General features: G+C 42.2%; 1 protein-coding gene across 3 annotated transcripts in view; it reads right to left on the bottom strand.

Moving 5' to 3' along the window:
* METTL22 (methyltransferase 22, Kin17 lysine) overlaps positions 1-22,737 on the bottom strand; it is a 118,412-nt gene that overhangs the window by 51,334 nt on the left and 44,341 nt on the right. For all 3 annotated transcript variants that reach the window (XM_066576156.1, XM_066576157.1, XM_066576155.1), the window contains exon 6: positions 3,880-3,948. In XM_066576156.1, coding sequence (XP_066432253.1) covers positions 3,880-3,948 — 69 coding nt within the window. The remainder of the gene's footprint in view (positions 1-3,879; positions 3,949-22,737) is intronic.

Raw genomic sequence — 22,737 nt, 5'->3', positions numbered from 1 at the left:
GTACTGGAAATAGTAATAAGGATTACATTATACAAAAACTGTTGTTTTTTTTTTAAAGTTTACAGAACTTTTTTTTCCAAGCCACCCATTCCCAAAAAGACAAAAACTAGAATTCTTACCCCTTAAGAAGCTCTTTCATCATGAATTTATTTGTTGCTTAATTATCTTGCAATTCTTGTTCTCATCGGGGACTGATTTTCAGCATTTTGCTGTATGTGGGGCATGGCACTTGTTCCAGCGCGGTGCTAAAAATAACAGTTTGCATAATGCCATTGGAGGTCTTACGCCTGTGCGATGCATAGAACTGAAGGTTAGAAAGCATGCGTGAAATAGCATGCTTGTTGGTCCAGCCACAGTGATCAAGTGCTGTACATTAGGGGAGTATATTCCTGAACAAGACCCACAGTATTTAAAGTCCAGAATAAAAACAGCACCAATGCGATCACGTGGTTTGGGATAGAAAAAAGCATTTAGAGACACTTTTGGAAATGTGATTAAATTATGGATTTTGGAAAGTTTGGAATGTGAAAGAATAAAAGAAAGGTCTTGGAAAACCCCCTCAATGACTAAACAGTTTTACTTATAGAAAAAAAAGAATTTGGAATCCTTTCTAAACCACCATAATTTGTGTTACATTAGCGAGTTGGAATTGCGTAATCCACTCACGGAAAACAGAATGCAGCATGTTCAATTTTACCACGGATATCCATGACATAGAGCCCATTGCTCACTATGGTCGTCGATATATCTGTAGCCCATACACAATTACAATGTGTATGGGCTGCGGGTATCCGCATCACTGCTAAGCGTGAGTATGTGGTCATGCGCAGAACATTGCACAGCCATATGCAGGGTCATGGCCAGGCTCACAGCTGGAATCCACTGCGTTAGTCCCTCAGGGTATTCCGTATACGGCGTGTGAAAATGAACATCCTTGTTCCACAAAGACATTATGGCACTGTAGGCTTCTACAGATGCTCTAGGGCTGCATGTACGGTACTGCAATAGGGACTGAAAAAGTAAATCAGCATGGACTAATGGGCACAATTAGTCAATTTACCCCTAAGGAGGCCAGTTCTGGTGAAAGATGTAGGGAAGATATAGTTGTCTCTAACTGTGGCATCACTTGCCTAACTGCCAGAGCCTTGAACATATTTGTGGATTTGCTCTGAACTGCAGCCAGAGCTTCCCCTACCGCACAACTGCTTCAAGCCTTCATTCTACAGGATTTAATACACTCCATTTAGGCACAACTTCAGTAACGGGATTGATGAGCCATTTCTATACAGTACCTTCTTGACATACTGGAGCATTCAGTGGGGAACATTCTGTTAAAACAAATGCTTCACTGAAATACTAAGTAGTGACATTTTGGCTGAAAGAATAAAATGTAAGTAGTTTTTCTTACAAAAGCCTGAAAAAAGTTTTAACCTCCAATTCTGGAGTAACAGAAAAGCTATTTTTTGTTCAATGGAAAAATTGGACAGATCAGGAAACAAAACACATATTCACTTTATTTGTCGTGGTTTTGCTGCGGTTTTGACGCAGAAGAACTGCTTCTGCGGCAAAACTGCTTCAAAGGTTAATTTGGGCTTGCGGATTTTGCTGCAGATTTTCGTGCGGAAAAATCCGCAAGAGTGTTTTTTTTCCGCAGCGCTTTTTTACTTTTGTCGCGTATTTGCCGCGGTTTTGGCTGCGTCCATAGAGGTCTATGGACAAAAAAGCGCTGCGGAAAAGACCAAAGAATGAACATGCTGCATCTTTTAAAACTGCGCCGCAGTTGCATTTCCACACTGCGGCTGTGCGGAAAAAATCCGTCCTGTGAGAACAGCTTTTTGGCAAATCTCATTTGTGCTGTATTGCACTGCAAACGCAGTGGTTTTGCCGCAGTGCGGATATGCAACGGCAATCCGCGGCAAAACTGCAACAAATCAGCCCTGTGTGAACCCAGCCTTAGAGCAAATGTGAAGTTTTGTCCTAGGCATTAAAACCCGAATAGCACAGGTTATGACAGAGTTTTTGGTAAATTTGTCTTAAACAGCCATAAACTGATGATGTCGGTCTTTTGATTCTGATAGAAAAACTATTTTATTTCCTTTTCAAAAGCTACAGTTATTGAAGGTTTAGGAATCTTGAGCAGAGTGACAACACTGCCCTGTAAGAACTCCTTGACTTGTTGTACAAAAAAAGTTACATCTATTTTCTTCAAGTTCTGTGATTTCTGCAAAACATGCGGGAGATATAAGGAGGACTGTATGATCAGGGTGACTTGAAGAGTTTGTTGGAAAATTCAGACCAGAAAACTATGTTATTCCTTTCTCAAAAAAACAAAAACAAAAAAACAAAGAAAATAAACAAGGAAAATAAAATAAATCAGGATGTTGGTTTTAAAGGGGTTGTCCATTACCAGACAACATTTTTCCTATAGCTCTAACTGTCCTAAAACGGCTAAAGCAATGAAAGTAGCTGTACTTACCCATCCTCTGCCAGGGCGATCCAGTGCTGTAGCCCCTTTATCCTCCCAGTGTTTGTTCTAGAAGTTGATATCACCGGATATTTCCCGATTATCACAATATCCCTACCCATTCTGCTGGCATCTGCACTCACATCCTGGGCACCGTGATGCCAGGAGCTCCGAAAGGTGATGCTGCGGCCCGATTGGCTGTAGTGGTGAGGTGAAACACCAGGAGGCCGGCGGGACTGCAGTGCTAGATCGCCATGGCAGATGACGGGTAAGTAGAGATGTATTTTTCTTACCGCAGTTGGAACTTTAGGGGTAATGTTGTCCAGTAACCAGACAACCCATTTAAGCTAGGGCTAACATGGCGTCTTTGATCACGTGAGTCGTAGTTGTATTGTGACACTGCACCTAATGACTGTCAATGGGGTTGAAATGAGAGCTCCTTCAACCGTAACACCGCAGTCAAAAGAAATCTAGGCCTGTGGAATTTTTGGTTGCAGGTTGCATGTTGTATGCAACTTAGCCATCATAGCCTACAATCCAAATCACGTGTGACTGCAGTTTACCTGCTTTTTTGACAGTCAAACAGCAGCTTGAAAACAGTTCCATAATAGCAAGTCACACAGATTTTTCGCTTACGTGACTTGCCTGAGACTTGATGTTGAGGGACCATTTTTGACTAGAATGTGGCTCGGAACCAATACTCAAATATGACTGAGGCTCACAAAGTAAAAAAAACTGGAGGCCTGTGCTGTATGACAATAAGACCAGTCATGAGCATTCAACCAAGCATCTACTACATAAGCATTTATGGCATTATGGTCAAGAAAACAGGCTAACCTTAAAAGGATTATCCAGCTTTAAGTGCCTGATGGCCTATATAGGCCATAAATAAAAGATTTGCAGGGAGCCCTGCTAATCAGCTGTTCATCAGGCCAGTGCACAGAACTCATGTGTGCTGGAAGCAGACCACTCGGTTTCCTCTGTAGTTTGCTATGGCAGGCAAATTTCTATTCACTTTAATGGGAACACTGCCCAAAAATACCAAGTCAGGTCATTTTGTTTATTTTATGAACTTTTAATAAACACAGGCCCAGCCTGTATTGGACTATACCTGTGTCATGGACTCTGACTGCTGTTTACACTGCTATCCCGCGCTCTACCTGAGCTGCATCTCCCACACTATATAAAACCGTACAGATAAAGTCAATAGCAATGGTCCTAGCAGTGAACTTAGGGGTACATAACTTATAACTAGGCCTCTATGAGGTACAGGGTCAAATGCTTTAGCAAAATCCAAACCCTTTTTTTCCCCGCAGATACTCCAAATTTCTCTAATAATACTGGATCAACAATCCCTTATGAACATCACATCACACAAAGCCAAACATAAAGAGGAGTACAGAAGACCGCAATACCTGTTTTTGTGAGGCCTTTGTTTAGGGATATATTTCTCTCACACATATCTAGAAGATCTTCACCAACATCTAGAGGAGAAAAGTAAATCAACATTTCAGTGGTTGAGATATTAATCAGCACTGAACAGTATATATACATTTTAGGACAAAAAGTATTTTTTTTAATTCAAAAAGGGGAATTCCAGTCTTAGGCATTTATATCAAATCGCCGATTCAAAGCAGCCTTTCTTACCACTGAAATATGAGGTGGTCAATGCTTGCACCCAAACTCTCCACTGAAGTCTATGGGAGTTATGTAAAGATCAGCCACTCTGATATCAGGCACATCATCATAATATGCCATAAATACTCTAAAGGTAAAAAGCCTTTTAACCATTTCAGAACATCTATGGTGCCAAAAGAGTAGCCCCAGCCCAAAAGAGTAAGGTCTTCTTCATGTGTTCCAAAGCTGTAAAGTTGGCAACTAAAACAGGATTGCATCTCAACCTGTCCCAAAGTTTTACAGGCGTGTGAATAAAGTCGTACATACTAAATGGCTATTGTTACGCCAAAATGCACCGTGAATAGATAGATGTTCACTAATAACTGTAATTTGTACAAACTGTAAGCATTTATAAACCTTACATAAACCTGCAATAGTGGTAAATACTTTGACATGATGTCAGAGAGTCTCAAATCCATTTTGAGTTTGTTGGCTCATTTATACAATAATGCTTCTGTACTTTGCATATAAATAAATAATGCTACCATGGTGTACGCTGTAATAAACTATGAGAATGCACCTAATAAAAATACCTTGCAATGATGAACAGTTGCTGCAGGATATGTAGGAAACTGAATTGTATTATCATACATTACTTGCTACAAGAAGCAGTTCTGGTTTGGATCCACTTCAAGGATTACAGTGGGTTACCAGAAATTCTCTATACAATTCCATTATCTCTTTCTATAAGAAACCTCCATTGCTTGCTGGAGGGATGAAAAGTTGTTCTGGTCATATGCTCATCATACAAGTTGCTACAGGGTTCTGATTGCTGGACTTCATTCACACTGTATTTTGCTTTTACTTCCAGGGGTCCTGAAACGGGATTTAGATGGGGCCTTTGAACATAAATCGATCTCGGCAACTATTAAAAGATTCTATTTTGGCCGGTTTATGTTAGTTTACTGCATTCTGTGGCGAAAACAATAGTGTGGTTGACATGTCATACTCCCGATAAGGATAGGCAATTAGGATTTGGAGGAAAACAATCTTGGTTCCCATTCAGTGACTATAAAGTAGATATTTACAAAATGTTGAGCACATTGGCTACAATTTTGGTCACCATTTGGAGCCCTGTGAATGGAAATATAGCACCGCATGCATAGCTATTTGATGCTTGCCCGGAAACGGATCCGACATTGTATCGTTGCCTCCACAGATGTGAACAGAGCCTAGTCATCTATATACATAAAATACGATGTATGTATGTATGTATGTATGTGCCACCATAACTCATGAACGCCTGGAGCAATTTCAACCGAACTTGGCATATATATAACTCATCCCATGGGGACAAATTTGGGGGATAAGACAGCCTCACTACCCCCCTGGGGGGAATGCCAGAATTGCACTTGAGCAGATGTTTTTTATTTCACAGTCTTATCTAACACAGATGACCTCCTCCTCATCACACAATAATCTATTATACAGACGACCTCCTCCCCATCATACACTAATCTGTTACACAGACGACCTCCTCCTCCTCAAATACTAATATATTACACAGACTTTCTGCTCCTCAAATAATAATATCTTGCACAGACAACCTCCTCCTCTGCTCCAACTACCACACAGCTTCCCACCAGCATTAAGCCACTATGCACCACACAGAAATGAGCCAAGCATCCACTCTTATGAAAGTTGTGTTGCCCATAGCAACCAATCACAGCGCAGCTTTCATTTTACCTCAGCAGTATAACAAGTGAAAGCTGAGCTGAGATTGGTTGCCATTGACAACAAAAAGTACAGGGGAAGTCAGAGAGTTTTTTATTTTTAATTACGCCAGTATTACACAGACCTCCTGCTCCTCGGATAATATCTTACACAGACAACTTCCTCCTTCTCAAATATTAATATTACACAGACGACCTCCTCCTTATATACCAATGTATTACACTAATGACCTCTTCCTCATGCAGTAAGATATTACACAGACAACCACATCGTCATGCAGTAAGACATTACACAGACGACCTCCTCCTCATATACTAATATATTGCACAGATGACCTCTTCCTCCTCACATACTAATACATTAAATCAGTACACACACACACATTATATATATATATACACACACACACACACACACACACACACACATACATACATACATACATACACACAAATTCTTTTCATGTCTAAAAATAAAATACACGGGCAACGCCGGGTAATCAGCAAGTTTTATATATTTGACGCTGTGCTTTTAGATTCCTCTGATGAATAAAAGATTACATGTCATTAAAACACAAACTAGAATGTTTTAACTTGTAGCGGTCAAATCTGTAATGTTTTTGAGTATTTAACCTTGACACCCTTTGAAGTGAAGCTACATTTCAGACAACTTTTTGTCCTTTTCATTTGTTACTGTTTGTTCACTGCACTAATAGCTGATTATTTCAAAAACGTAATAAGCGAATCTGAAGGGTAAAGCCACAAAATGCCCACTTAGCTAATCATTATCTCGGCCGTGATGGATGACCGAGAAGCCCTGTCTCAGTTGTGTACAGTCAACATATTACCAGCTCCTGTGAAAACCGCTGTCAGGTCATGTACTCACAAGATTAAGTATTCTTCTCTCTTAATGTTACTCTTGAAGAATGGCTTCTTCCGATTCTTAATTGCATATCAACCCTGAAATTTACAGGCTGAATGTCATGATGAGTGGATAGAATTTTTTCTGTGGCTTTGGATTTAACTCTCACATATGTCTGTTTAGCTTTTTCTAAACACTAAATTACCGCTTGTAACGCACAAGGAAGGAGATTTTCACATTTTGCTGCAGGCAGACAAATTATTGCTAAAAATACAACATGTTCACTGGGGAGACTGAAAGTACTTATTGCTCTTAGTATTGTCTCTGACCATTAAGCATTTGACACCGCGCCGCATAATAGGTTGATAAAAAAAATGAGACAGCTCGGACTGGGCAAAAACGTGTGTATTAGAAATAGAAAACAGAGGGTGGTAATAAATGGATCGTACTCTGATTGGGCCATCGTTGCTAGTGGGGTTCCACAGGGTTCAGTACTAGGCCCCATTCTGTTCAATATACTGTGTTTCCCCGAAAATAAGGCACCCCCTGAAATTTGCAGAAGTCCCAAACATAAGGCACCCCCCCGATAGTAAGGCATAGTAATGTGTGCAGGCAAGTCAAGAGGCCTGTCCCCTGCTGCCATTCCTGTTGTCTCCTACCTCCAGATGTATAGGTAGATCTGCAGACAGTCTGCTGTTATCCTGTCCCTGCTGTGCTGTACGAGTGTGCTGTGGTGAGCACCCCATGCTGGCTGGAAAAGTCCATACTGTACGTTCTGTTCCTGCTGTACATGTCTGCTGTGATGAGCTCCCCCTGGTGGCCGGAAGCTGCAATACCATCCCTGCTTACAAGTGGTACAGGAACTTCTGTCTGCAGACAGGTACGTTACTTTATAGCCCTTATTATTTTATGGCTCTGTGTGTGAGTCAGGCAACCTGTGTGTGATTCGTAAGGCTGGGTTCTCACAGAGCGTATTTCCAGCAGAAAATTCGCAGTTTGGCCACAGCGATAAACAGCGAGATTTCCGCCGGGAAAGCGCTGCTTCAAAACCCACGGCACTCAGCCGCTTGTTTTGAAGCGACCTGGCTGCACGCTTTTCTGTTTCTGTGGCCGGTGAATCCGCACCACAACACAGGCTTCTCCCAGCTTTGCCGTGACAGATTTGCTGTCCCATGTGGACGAGATTTCTGAGAAATTTCGTCCACAAAGCTGGGCAATTGAGGGACTAGCGGCCACAGATGGATTTGCTGCGGTGAAATAAGACACCCCCTGAAAATAAGACGTAGCGCATATTTGGGAGCAAAAATTTATATAAGACGCGTCTTATTTTCGGGGAAACAGGGTATTTATCAATGACCTAATAGAGGGGCTGCACAGTAATATTTCCATATTTGTAGATGATACGAAATAATACAATGGAGAACAATGTGCGGCTACAAAAAGACCTAGATAAGGTAGGGGCTTGGGTAGAAAAATGGCAAATGAAGTTCAATATTAATAAATGTAAGGTTATGCACATGGGCAGGAGAAATGAATGCCACCAATATACACTAAATGGGGTACTGCTAGGGGGAAAGTGATATGAAAAAAGTCTTGGGGATACTAGTGGACTGTAGCCTTAACTGGAGCAATCAATGCCAATCAGCTGCTGCAAAAGCAAATAAAGAATTGGGGTGCATTAAAAGAGGTATAGGGGCGTATAAGGCACTTGTCAGGCCTCACATGGAATACTGTGTACAGTTCTGGTCACCGGTGCTCAGGAAAGATGTTGCAGTGCTTGAGGGGATTCAAAGAAGGTAAACTAAATTAATAAACGGAATGGAAAGACTGGAATGCTCAGTGCACTGGTCCTGGCTCTTCCAGCCTCCTCCCCCTGCAGAGAGGGACACCGTATATCGGCCGGGCGTGAAAACCCGGCCGATATACGGTCGTCTGAAGCTGCCCTAAACTTGGTATTGCATTAATCATGCTAATCCAGATAAGAAAATTATCATATTATTTTTACCAAATGGTGAGCGCCATGAAAACAAAACCCAAAGACAATGGCAGAAGGTCTAGACGGTCCTTCTTTCTCTAACTTCACCTATTCCCCCCCCCCCCCAAAAAAAATCATAAAAGTTATACAGCACATTATATGTACCCCAAAGTGTTGCTAAGAAAAATTAAAACTCGTTCCCAAAAAAAGAAGCCCTCATATGACTATGTGAATGAGTTATAGCACTTGCCATGTAGATGACTTGTTCCTTAAGCCAAAAAATAGGCTAGTCACTAAGGGGTTAAGAACAGCCATGTATTAGTAACTCAGAATTTAGAGTGATAGACAAATATTTTTTTTTCTTTTAAACTTTGACTCTTCACAGTTGAGCTAGGGTTTTCGTTGTTGAGCTCCGTCATGGAAGTCCACAGGACCCCACTGACTATAGCAGGAGGGGTATTGTCGCCCACGGCACAACAGATTTACTATAATTGACTCCAGAAAGTGGCAGAAATTATGGAATAAATCACTGGCAGCACACTTTATATTAAGACAGGCGGAGGAAAATCTCTCTCACCTCACACCTATCCAATTAGGGTGTAAATGTGCTCTAACAAACACTTGCTATTGTACGTGAACACACAAGACATTTAGCCAATGTTCTGGCAAAGAATACATTATGTGTTCCAGCAGTTAATATGTATGCAGAGACCCGTTGTGTGATGCTGCCCACATCTACTGCAGATTAGTTATAGGTGCAGCTCTACACGATTAAACTGTGGCATATAAACATGACAACACAAATAGCCCTTTCAGCTTCAAGCAAACATCGATTGTTCTCTCTACAGAAATAGTGGTAGCAGCTGGTAAGTAACATCTCCATTGCAATGAAACTTGTCCGTGGCCACTCTGCCGAAAACACATCTTTCCATCATTGTCCCCTCACCTGACTGCCTGTTAGGCTCCTTTTACACGAGAGCATATTGGCTGGCATTTTCACCGCTGGCCAATATACGCTTTCATATGGGGCATAGAAGCTCGTGAACGGGTGCACAAATCTAGCGTTTGTGCACCCGTTCACACAGCATGGGGTCCGATGCATACGCACCGAGCTCACAATGCCGTTGCCTATTTCCCCTCCCTCTCCAACGGAGGCTCACCTCTCGTCTCCTCCCAGCTTGTTCTTTGCAATGGGAGGGAGCGGGGCGAGGGCGGAGCTAAGCGACAACCCCATCCCACCTCCTCCCATTGATGGCTATGGACAACAGGCAGGGAGAGGGGGTAGCCTAGCTCCACCCACGCCCCCCGACCTTTGTCCATAGCCAACAATGGGAGGAGGCGGGACGGGACGGCACTTAGCTTCGCCAAACCCACCCCACCCCCCTCCATTGTACAGAACGAGCGGGAAGGAGACGAGAGGTGAGCCTGCAAGGGGGGAGAGGAGAGCAGAGGGAGGGAGTTTGGCAGCCACGCTGCTAAACTTCCTCCCACCTACGGCCGCTGCTGTGGGCTCCCATAGGAGCCCATGCAGCGGCAGACGTATACGGGCCCAAAAGATATTTCCAGGACTATCTTTTGGGCCCGACAGAAAAACGCCCGGAGCTATATTGGCCTTGCCAGGCTCGCTTACATCTCAGTAATACGACCATGTGATCTGGTGCATTGGAATCCAATGCATCAAATCACAGTGCATAGTGGCTGGCCGTGAAAAAGGCCGGCCGATATACGCTTGTGTGAAAGAAGCCTTACCCTCAGGACTTGTCCTATGTGTATTGCAGTCACTTCCATGCAGTGGAGCTTCCTGTTGAATGCTTATTAGGCAGCATCTTGAGGCAGAGATTTTTGTTTTCACATCAATCCCATGATGCATCAGCACAACATTACATGAGCAGCTACAGACTGTACCATCTATGCAGCAGGAAAAACAATCACAATACATGCTGCATGCACCAAAGTAACCTACAGACCATAAATATACAGTCAGGATGATGAGCAGTGATCTCTCTGTGATTTTCCAAACAGAATAGACCTTGCATGTTTCTCCCCCGTGAGTGGAAAAAATAAATAAATCGCAGTTGATTTCCGCTCATGGGCAGGGGCGAATCTTTTAACACAGCATGTCTATGGACGGTCATTGCTGTGGAATTTGCAGCGGGCGTCTGGCCGTGAATTCCGCAGCGATAATCCGTAGGTGGGCATTAGCCCTAAAGCCTCATTTACACTAAACGATTGTCATTTGAATGAACGAATCTAACGAATTTTTTGCTTGCAAATGTTGAACGTTTACACATAACGATAATCGTTTGAAGTCCTCGCCATTTCCCTCGTTAGCTAAATAAACACCAAATATGTTGTTTGCTCATGTGTGTGGGTTTATGTGAAGAATCTCTTGGCAGGAGGTTTTTAATTACTGTGAAGAAAAAGCTATTGCCTACTATGCCATGAGTTACACGTACGTTTTGAGCGAATCATTGCATGTAAGAGGGCCTTCAGTAGCAGGCAGGTGCTGCTAATCAAATGCACTGATTAACTGATCATTCGCAAGTGTGACCATATAAAAGCAGAAGTATTAGCAGTTTGCTGCTCCGAAGAATTCAGGCTTGTTAACACAGTGCCAAAATATCAGCAATGATATCAAAGGGGTATAAGGCCATTTCCAAACAATTTGGAGTCCATCATTCTACAGTGAGAAAGACTGTTCACTGAAACTTGGCCCGATATCGTGCTCGCCAACACGTGACATCATCGCGGATCGAGGCGTTTTTGTGTTAAAACTACCTCGCATCACTTAAGGGAAGTAGCGATACTAAGGTCCGATGTCCACAAGAAAAATAGAATTGTATTAACCCCGCGGGTCTCCCACACACGTAATCCGCACCCATAGGGAATCATTGAGCATCCGCAGGTAATTAAATACCTGCAGGTGTCATTTTTCCCCGACACATGGACTGCACGCGCAGGAAAACACCCGCAGCATGCTCCATTTTGTGCAGTTTTCCCGCATGGGTAGCTCCCACGGCTTCTATTGAAGTTAATGGAAGCCATCCACCCCATGACACAGATGCAAGTGATACTGCATCCGTGCCTCGGGCAAGCTGGAGTTTAAAAAAAAAAAAAGATGGCACGGCGCATGCGCACCCGCCGGTCAGAAGTGAGCAGATCCGTCTGCCATGGAGGAGAGCCACACAGCATCTGGACAGGTAAGTGTTATGTATTTTCTGGCCTCATGTCTGCAGGCCTGGTGGAATCCGCTGCAGGATTCTGCACGGGGAAACTGTGCAGGCCCGTGGACATGAGGCTTTAGGAGTGGCTGACAGCTGCGGTGGAGGATCGTGGAGTGTTTCCCATTGTTTTCAATGGGAAACATTGCATCAAACTCACTTGCACCTAGCACGCTGTGACATGCTTTGCTGGCCCCATTGAAAACAATGGGTCATGCTAGGGCACACCCACAGAAAGGACATGCCACAGTTTTTTTTTTCCCACATTGCATCAGAAATGTCTGGTGTTTCTTTTCCACTACATATTTTAATTTACGAATATTAGGCCACTTCATTTTTCAAAAATGCTGTTCCCTCTATAGGGGAGATTCCAACACCAGTTCTCATCCCCAAAAATAAATGGGATGGGGCCAAGTGGCACTGGGCACCCTCCACAAGTATTTCATAGCAGCATGGTCTACCTTTTTGGTATGTGCACCCTTGACTGCACTGAAATATAATGGGGAACAGAATATATCAAAACAGGGCACTCCATAAAAAAAATATACATTAAGGCATACTTTTTTTAAAATATTACACAACATTAAAGTATACATTTTTAACATTAGACTGCAGCAGGCGGTTTAAAGAGGTTGTACAAGATCAGTCCACAGGTTGCGTATGATCCTGAAAATCAATCCTATATACTTTAGTGGAACCGAGCAGTAACACCAGACACAACCCATGGACAGGTGTTGTGTTGTCTACGGAAGTAAGTAGCCATGTTTTTCTAATCCTGCGAAACTCTTCTATGTAATGCTTGACAGTCTTCTGAATTCAGATTTCATTGTGGTTTCTATGACTGAGCGGGGCATTCTGAGAGCTGTACCTCTGCAACAGGCTGAAAGCCACATACTGGAGAGCACTGCTAGTGTAATTACTTTCAGCTATTCCTTGCCAAAATCTTATTTTCTGAATTGCTCTCAAAATTCCTAGTGTTGTTATGTCGAGCGCCTACAGGCACTTTCACAATTCACACAAAGTTGAAGAATGCAGACCCCATCTGTGAGTTTATTATGGATAGCAGAGGCGCAGAAAGCTAGGACTCCGGGATTTTGACAGTTCTGCAGTTCAACAAGCAGAGAAATAACAGCTCATAATACTAAAGCAGAACAGAGCTTTATATTAAACAAGATTCAGAAGAAAACAGGAGCAGCAATCTAATGCCTTTTTACATTTTAAAGGGAACCTGTCAGCTGGAACATGCAGTGTAAACTGCCGGCATCATTACAGAGCAGGAGGAGTTGAGCAGATTGATATATGGTTTTATGGGGGTTAGATTGGTTATAACTTATATTTTATACATTTACACTAGTGATGAGCGAGTATACTCGCTAAGGGCAATTGTTCGAGCGAGCATTGCCCTTAGCGAGTACCTGCCCGCTCGAGACAAAATGTTCGGGTGCCGGCGGCGGGCAGGGGGCGGCGGGGGAGAGCGGGGAGGAACGGAGGGGAGATCTCTCTCTCCCTCTCTCCCCCCCCCACTCCCCACTGCTGACTGCCGCTACTCACCGCTGCCCCGCGCCGTCACACGAACCTTTTGTCTCGAGCGGGCAGGTATTCGCTAAGGGCAATGCTCGCTCGAGCAATTGCCCTTAGCGAGTATGCTTGCTCATCTCTAATTTACATCTCTTCTTATTCTGAGCTTAGAGGTCCAGTGAGCGGTCCCATCAGTGACTGACAGCTATTTCTGTATGCACTGTCATACGCAGCTGTCACTGATAGGACCGCCCACTGGGCCTGTAAGCTCAGAATAAGAAGAGATGTAAATGTATAAAATATAAGTTCTAACAAATCTTACACCAAAAAAAACATATCAATCTGCTCCGCTCCTCCTGTACTATAACATACTGCCTGCAGTTTACACAGCATGTTCAAGCTGACAGGTTCCATTTAAGCCCTGTGTGACCAAAGGCCCATTTAAACACAATGATTATCGCTGAAAGCTGTCTTTTGAGCGATGATCGTTGCATCAAAACGTGCGGCCATCGTGCACTGTTCTGTCATCGCTCATGTCTAGCCAGCTAGAAATTAGCATTATCAGTGAGTAGTGCTGATTGCATTTTTTTTGCTGGCAGTTCTCAGGAGGACACCAGCTGAAAGCACTGAGAACAAAGCAGCAGTTTGCATATTCAAAAGAGCTGCATTGTTCTCCGAGCTATCGCGGCGGTATCCCACTCCGCCTGCATAACTCTTAGGCTGGGTTTCCACGCGGCGTATTCCCGGCTGAAATCTCGCGGTTTGGCCACAGTGAAATACCGTGATATTTCCACCAGGAAAGCCCTGCTTCAAAACCCACGGCATTAAGCCGCGGGTTTTGAAACAGCTTGGCCGCACGCTCTTCCGTTGCAGCCAGCGCTCCGATACAGAAGAGCGCGGCCGCAACGGAAAAAAAAAGAAAGAATGGACATGCTGCGGCCAGCGAATCCGCGCCGCAGCGCCAGCTTTGCCACGACGGATTCGCCGTCCCGTGTGGACGGAACTTCTGAGAAATCTCGTCCACTTGGCCAGTTAATCCTGGAATTAGTGGCTGCAGGCAGATTTACCGCAAGAAATTCCAGATGGACTTTCCGCAGCAAATCCGCCATGTGTGAACCCAGCCTTAAGTAGCTAATTAGTTATGCAAAGATGATCGCTCAAAACTGTCACTCAAACTCTCTGTGTAAATGGGCCTTTAGTCGAGTGACCAACTAATTTTTCAGTTTGTGTCATCTTTGCATTCCTAGAGCCATAACATTTAAATTTTCCCATTGACACAGCCATACGAGAGCTTGTTTTTTTGCAAATTTTTTTTCTTTTCTACATCACTTTGCTAATGTGTTGTAAAACTTTTATTTATTTATTTTTTTTAAAGGATTGGGAGAAAAAAGAAATTCCACCATTCTTTTTTTTCAGATTTCATTTTTACAGCGTTCAGCATGCAAAATGCGTTCAGCATTATTCAATGTGTCAATACGATTCCGGTGATACCCAGTTTATACCGTTTTTTATGTTTTGCTTTTTGCGTACACTAAACACTTTTTATTGTTTAAAGATTTTTTTCTGTGTTGCCGCATTTTACAAGATGAACTCTAGTCTTCACTTATTAAAATTTTTGGGAACATAACATTTTGTTTGTTAATCCATTTTTTTTTACAAAATTTGTACAGTATGTTTGCACATATTTGAAATATTACAGTTGAAAATGTGAACAAATAACAATTTTTTCAATATTTTCTCAATCTTGGCACTTTTAATGAATATACACAAATTCTATCGGTCTATTTTTACCACCTAAATAAAGTACAATATGTGGCGAAAAAACAATGTCAGAAGTACTTAGATATGCAAAACCTTAACGGGGTCATTCTATGTTAAAGTGACATGTCAGATTTCCAAAATTCGGATTCGTCACTAAGGGGTTAACAGCATTCACCATTCATTGTAAGTAATATCTGAAATTAATTCTGAAGGCTAGTAGGATACCAAATTAATAGTTTTTTATTTTTTTGCAACTTTTTCACAGTTAAAGAAAAATGTATTTTTTTTATCACTGCATTCAAAAGCCCATAACACTTCTCTTTTTGTTAACGGTGCTTTATGAGGTTTTTTTTCTTGCGGGATGAGTTGTACCTTTTATTTGTACAATTTTTGATTCATAAGGCATTTCGATCACTTTCGATTTCGTTTTTTGTAAGGCAAGATAGGCAAAATTAACTATTTTCACCATGTATTTTAATATTTTTGTCTCACAGCAGGGATCAGAGGTTTCTCCGGTCCCCGCTGTTTGAGCAAGTGCCAGGCTGCTATCCAACAGCATAGCACCCGCTCTCCATGGCACGAGAGACGCGTGCCAGGTTTCTGATGCAGTGCTGTAAAAAGGTGATTTCATCAAAATAAAGCGCTTTATCGGCCACCAACAGAAGGCGTATGGGCGGTCTTTAAGCGGTTAAGACATTCTAAAAGTTAAGAAGGTAATGTTACCATGCGGCGGCTGACGGGGCCGCGGGTGGTTGGTCAGTGCGGTGCGAGCTCTCGTGGGTCCGGGCGGCGGCGTGTGTGCGGGCGTCTGTGAGTGCAGCTCCATGCACGAGTCCCTGTCATGAGATTCTGCTGGGAGGTGTCGCCTCCCCCTCTCCGCCCCTGGGCGGAGGCTTCTGTTTATAAGGCTTGCAGTGAGGTCCATTCACTGCCAGTTATTGGTTTCCGTTTGAGTGTGCTAGCTGCCTGCCTCTGACAGTCTCCTGTTCTCTGCTTTTGCTTGTCTGCCAGGTTATTCATCTGCCTCGGTCTGCTGCTATTTTCTGTTTCTTTATTCACCTACCCTTCCTGTCGGTATCCTACCCTGTTCCATCTTGGTACGCCAGCGTCCCTCCTCGGTCCCTAGCGAGTGTAGGGACCGCCGCCCAGTTGCCCGCCTGGGGTTAGCCAGGAGTGGAGGCAAGTAGGCAGGGACAGGGGTTGCGGGTAAGTTCTAGGGCAACCCAGGCTGGCGTATCATCAGGTAGGATACCGTAACAGGTAAGGTAAATTCATCTTTTGTTATATCATATGAGAATATCACATTGGTGAAGTCTTATCTGAGAGCTCAGTGGATTTCCACAATAAACAGGTTCTAACAAGAGTTAAAACTATTTGGTACTGCTCAGAGATTGCTTAAAAGGTTGTATCAAATGTTTAGTGATTTTTAAAAGCTCCATTCAAGTCAATGGCTATTTAATTAGATTATCAGATTTCCAACAGAAATCTCAGAAATGCTGAGGGTGCTTTCGCGCTTAATCTCCTGGAAATCAGTGGTGAACTCCACAAAAGATTATTCTGGCCAGATTTCCGCTTTAAGAAAAGTAATTAGACATCACAATAATTGTAATCATTTCGTATTGATGCTGGCTTCATAGCCAAAAATCGGATTTGCCTAACCTTGCATATATAACCGGTCTCATTTCTAACAATGTTTACAGATGGAGTCAGGAACTCTCAAATGAATCATAAGTAATATGTAATTAGCATGATGCTAAGTCATTCAGTGATGGAGAAGATAAAACCTTCATTAATTATAGCCAATTAATCGTACATTATATAGCAATAAAGCAGCTTTTCTGTCTGATGTAAATGGTCTGGTAACCCTACTTGTTTTCCCAAAACAGAACACTGCATGTTCATTTGCCATTGAGGGGGCATCTAATCAATGTATCATCTTCTTCTAAATGGATACGGGGTCCGACCCGTCCGTGTGCAGGAGGCCTAAGATAGTAAGCACGGATACAAAATTTTCTACACTAAGAGAAAGGGGGGTCTGATGGTGGAAATGGGATCGAGTAGCAACAACCGGATTTGTTGTAGAAATATAAAGGTTTATTGGCAGGAAGATGAACAGAACATCCAGGTAATGCAACGCATTTCAGTGTCAGAGTAGCACTTTTTTTAAACATAATGTAACAGTCATTTCATGCAGGATATATAAAGCATTAATAAACCACACTGAGCAAAGGAAATAGTGGAGAGGTGAGTGGTGATTGGGGTATGCTGGAGCGTGTGCGCTAGAATTGCATTTCACAATCAGCTGTGTGCTGAAGTAAAGCACCGTGACGTGGGCCAATAGGCCATGCGCACAGCCACCTCTCAAAGCGCCGTGATGTGCAGAGAAGAAAGGGGCCACGCATGGCCACCTTTTCAAACCTGTCCATGCACCGCACTTGTTGGAAAAAAATTAATACTGGTCAATTTTCTGAATATTCCCCCTTAACACCTTGATCCCCAAGGGTCTCAATGAGGTTTTAGAAGAACAATGAAATAGAAAAAAAAAAACTGTACTATATATGACCAAGATATTATTTCTAGCTCTTTGTTTGATTTGATTCTTTTTATCTACTTTTAGGACTTGTGTGAAAATCTGATGTAGTTTTAGGTCAAATATAAGCAAAAATATAGAAAATTCTTAAGGGTTCACAAACTTTCAAGCACCACTGTATATTAGGGGCTGCCAGCTATTCTGATGTCTATCGAAGCCCAACTAGTAGGGAAACGTTTCAAATTGTCACCCACTGAACTACACGCATCATTCCTTGTTTTTCAACAATTTAAACCAATCCTCTGGTCTGTATTGGGGTGTATTTATACAAGATATGTTCTGCCCAGTTTGGTGCATCTTTGCCACAATTTTTGCAAACAAAGTAGGTTTTTACAAAAATCACACGGTTTTACTGCCATTACAAAAGTTAGGGCAAAATAAACAAAATGTCTAATGAAATTGCACCTTTAGACTAGTATGGTAAAAAATGCATGTTTTGTAATTCCAAAAATATTGTACTCTGCCTATAACTATTATCACATCCATATTAAGCCTAAGATCTGGCCGGCACATGTATATAAATGAGCAATTTACTAATTTATATCCTTGATTACAGCGATGCGGGTAAGGGTCACAAAGGCCGTTGGATTACCATTGGTAAGAATCTGCATCCCACATGATATTTCGCCTGACTTTAAAAACTCTTTTTCATTTTCCTTAAAATCGATTTTTAATAGCAGAGAACCATGTAAAACGGAACCGCAAACGGTGATTAAAAGTGACTTTGGAGTAGTCAGTCAAATAGTGTTCCGTGAACCAAATCTGCAGAAAGAAGAAAAGGTCACACAAGCGCCAGAAATGTTACCTGTCATTCTGGGGGCAGTGTTCTGCTCCTGACTTCAGCACCTCGTCGTACAGGAGGGATTTACTTAGCAGGTTCATGAAGTTGGTGTAATTATAGCAGCTCCACATAATACAGCAGCGCATGCAGGGAACAGACACAAATATTTGCTTGTGTTTGCATTGTACGCCATGTATTTCTATGTGTGTCTTTTATTCAATGAGACCCAGCTGTTATATGGAATTGACTTTTTATTTCCTTATGTGTTAAGAACATTGAGAAGTACAAACACTGCTTTGTGAGTGTGTGACTTGCCAGAAGTAATGTGTATTAATTAGTTTATGATCCAACTGTCTAGTCATTTAGCCCTGTTTAATGAAACCTCTACTAATAGTTGACTAGTATTATGAGAGAGCTCATAAGATAGACTAGCTTAGGGCTCATTCACACTAGCGTTTAGCCTTTGCTTAGGATTTCCATCTCTCTGCTCAGTTTTTGGAGCTCAGAGACAGAGTTAATATAATTAAATAGTTCCTTTTTAGCACTTTTGATTTCAGTAGTTTAAAAAACAAAAATTGAAAAGAAGCAAACTAAAAGTTTTCTGTTTGCTTCTGTTCGAATAGGTTTGTTTTTTTTACTGCAGTATAGGACGAGTTTTGATCTCCAGAAAACTGCGAAAGGAGAAGAAGTATGCAGAAACCATTCATTGTGTTTGATACAAACAAAGGAAATATGGAGTAACATAATAGTGAATGTGACATATTTCTTACAGTTTTCACTCACTGTCAAACAGTTTCTGGTGAGAACATCGATCTCTGCTGTTGTAGATCTATGGACATATATAAAACACAGAGTCTGACTGACAGAAGAACAACAGAGTTAGGACTCTTGGAAGGAGAGGATAAACATAACACACTGAGAATACAACTAAGCCGTTATTATCTCAAAAGACACAACTCAGCAGTCCTGACAGAACACACTGACCTACCTCCACCACAGAGATCCAGTGGGCTAAAGGACCTGTGGTGATGTCATTGTTATGTGAGGAGCCAAGCTGTTTGTGTGATGTGTAGGGTGTAGTAAAGCTGTGTGTGTGCATGTACCATGTAGCAGAGCTGTGTGGTGCATTGCACCACCAAAAACACTGGTACTATAATTTCCTACACAACTCAGCAGTCCTGACAGAACACATTGACCTACCATAGAGATCCAGTGGGCTGAAAGACGCTGATTTCACTGCTATGGGAGGAGCCAAGCTGTGTTTGTCTTTTGTGGTAATCAAGCAACTGTGAGTGTGATGTGCCACCAAAAACACTGCTACTATAATTTCCATGAACTTCACCCCATGCACTCTTCTACATCATAAATTCCCCACATACTCTACTCCCCCAATGCTTCCAAAAATCCGTCCTCAGGTGAAACCTTGAACATGTTTGAAGAATTCAGATCATTTTCTTATTTACCACATAACAGCGACAGGATCTTTTAGATACAATTGCCTAAATCGGTTACCTTATTTGTTTTCTATTTTGTTCGTTTTAAATCCCAAATATTATTATTGCAGGAAAGTTAAATAATACAATTCTGATTGCAACTTTATGTTAACAAGTAATTACATTTATTATTTCGGTTAGGGACCTGTGTGTCCCATTCTTTATTGCCTCTTCCAAGTCTTTTAACCTGAATTAATGTAACCTGCATTTTCTTTCTGTGATATACTCAATAAACAAAGATTGTTTAAAAAAAAACAAACAAAAAAAACCGCCACATTTCTGGTAATCATCGCATCGGTAACAACCTTTACAATAAATTGAACACACGCTCCCAAAACGAAAAAGAGCCCCGGCGCTCGCGGATTCCCAGGATATTAACGGACCCAAATGTCCATATAATATAATTATATTTTTATTATAGACGTTAACACTACGCGTTTCGGCGGACTAGGCCGCCCTCTTCAAGCATATCTACGAAACGCGTTGTGTTAACGTCTATAATAAAAATATAATTATTAATTATATTTTTATTATAGACGTTAACACTACGCGTTTCGGCGGACTAGGCCGCCCTCTTCAAGCATAACGTAGATATGCTTGAAGAGGGTGGCCTAGTCCGCCGAAACGCGTAGTGTTAACGTCTATAATAAAAATATAATTATATTATATGGACATTTGGGTCCGTTAATATCCTGGGAATCCGCGAGGGGCTCTTTTTCGTTTTGGGAGCGTGTGCATGCAAACAGCCGGTATTGGGCTGTCTCCCCGATGATCGCTCTCCGGTGAACACCGGATAGGAAACCGCAGGATAATAATACAAGCGAACAAGGACATAGGTGCCGGTGGATCCTCTGGGCAGTGGATCACACCGAGCACCAGGTGAGTGCTTTCAGTATCCAGCTGAAAACTTGATTTTACTTTGACTGAGTAGGCGCTGATTTTGTTTTGTTTTATTAATAAATTGAACACATTACTTATCCTGCACGGCAAAAACTGTACAGTAAACAGTAAAAACATAAAAAACAGAGGGAAAATGCCTATTTTACTTTTTAGCCTCCCACAAATAAAATAGAAGTGATCAGAAAAGCTGTATGTACCCCATAATGGTTACAATGAAAAGTAAAGCTCATCACGCAAAAAACAAGCCCTCACAGAGCTCCGTCCATTAAAGAATAAAAAAGTTATGGGGCTTTGAATGCAACAATGTAGAAAAAAAAAAAGAGTTTTCATTATGCAAAAGCCTAAAAAGTAACAACAATCTTGGTATTGTAGTACCAAACAGCAGAAAACATGAATCAGGTCATTTATGCTGCATGATTAACGCTGTACAAAAAAATGGCAGAATTGATGTGTTTTCTCTCCCTGCTCTCAAAGAAAATGTATAAACGTTTTACAATACATTGAATGTACCCAAAAATGTTACTACTAAAAACAACAGCTCGCCACGCAAAAAACAAGCCCTCATATGACCCTATTGACGGTAAAATAAGCAATGGCTTTTGAAAAGTGGAGATGAAAATCCCCCAAAAATCGTTGCATCCTTTGGGTTAAAATAGACCATGTCACATAAGGGGTTAAAAAAGCTGGATAAACCAAAACTCAATGCTCCAGGCTAAATAGATAAAGGCCCCCTGCACACGGGCCGAAATTCCACAGCGGGATTTCCCACAAAATTTCCGCCTGTGCCCGCTTGCATAGCATTCCATTACATAATGTAATCCTATGCACACAGCCGTGATTTGTCCGCGTGAAATCACACGCGGAAAACAAATCGCGGCATGTTCCTTTTTCTGTGCGGGTCTCGCATAGGCCCGCACAGAAATGTCAGTGGTAACATGCCGGCTCGCCCTGCGCAATCGCCGACTGGGTGGCAACCGGCACATCACAAAACAGAGGAGATACTGGGAGCGGGTGAGCCGCAGGGCTGTGCAAGGGCACGGGTCCGCATCCCGCTGCGAGAATTTTTGCAGTGGGATCCGACCCGGCCGTCTGCAGGCGGCCTAAGTAAATTTATCTTCTAAACTGAAAAATGTAGTCACCACATATAAAGGCTATGGACACCTTTGAGGCTAATTTGTTTTTACTTACACACGTATTTTGGGATGACACTCATTTTTGCAGATTTTTGTTTACGCTATCAATATAATGACAGGATCTGAAGGCTAGAGTAGTTGTGAAATGAGCAGTGCTGTTAGGAGAAGCAGAAGATGACAGTTCATGTTACAGCCAGAAGAAAGGAGGAGATGATGCATGTTCACTTTATTGCCAGGCAAAGGAGAAGTTCTGCCTGCTGTCTACTGCATTGTAAGTTGTCTGTGGCCAGAAGTGATGCTAAAGAGCACATTTTCTTGATCATACAGTAGTTCAGAGCAGATCCACAGGAGAAGTTCTTCACATGGTTCTGTTCTGAACTACTTTATTATAGACACATTACGCTGACAGCACACCCTCAGACCACAAACAGCTAAGAATGTGATGTACACTTCTCCTTTCCCTGGCAATAAAGTGTTTCGAGTAGATCAGTAAAAAAAAAAAATCCTCAGCGCTCATTTAAAAGGAGGATAACCAGGTTCTCTCCATCATTATGATGGAGAGAACCTGGTCATCCTCCTTTCAATGAGCGCTGAGGATTTTTTTTACTGATCTATTTGGAACACTTCTGTTTTAGGCTCACTCTTTCTGAAGGAGCACAATAACTCAGCAGCTCTCTGGTCACTACTGG

The sequence above is a fragment of the Eleutherodactylus coqui genome, chromosome 8, assembly GCF_035609145.1.
Source record: "Eleutherodactylus coqui strain aEleCoq1 chromosome 8, aEleCoq1.hap1, whole genome shotgun sequence".
Taxonomy (NCBI): Eukaryota; Metazoa; Chordata; class Amphibia; order Anura; family Eleutherodactylidae; genus Eleutherodactylus; species Eleutherodactylus coqui.
The sequence above is the reverse complement of the archived record's forward strand: the minus strand, read 5'-3'. Positions and strand labels throughout refer to the sequence as shown.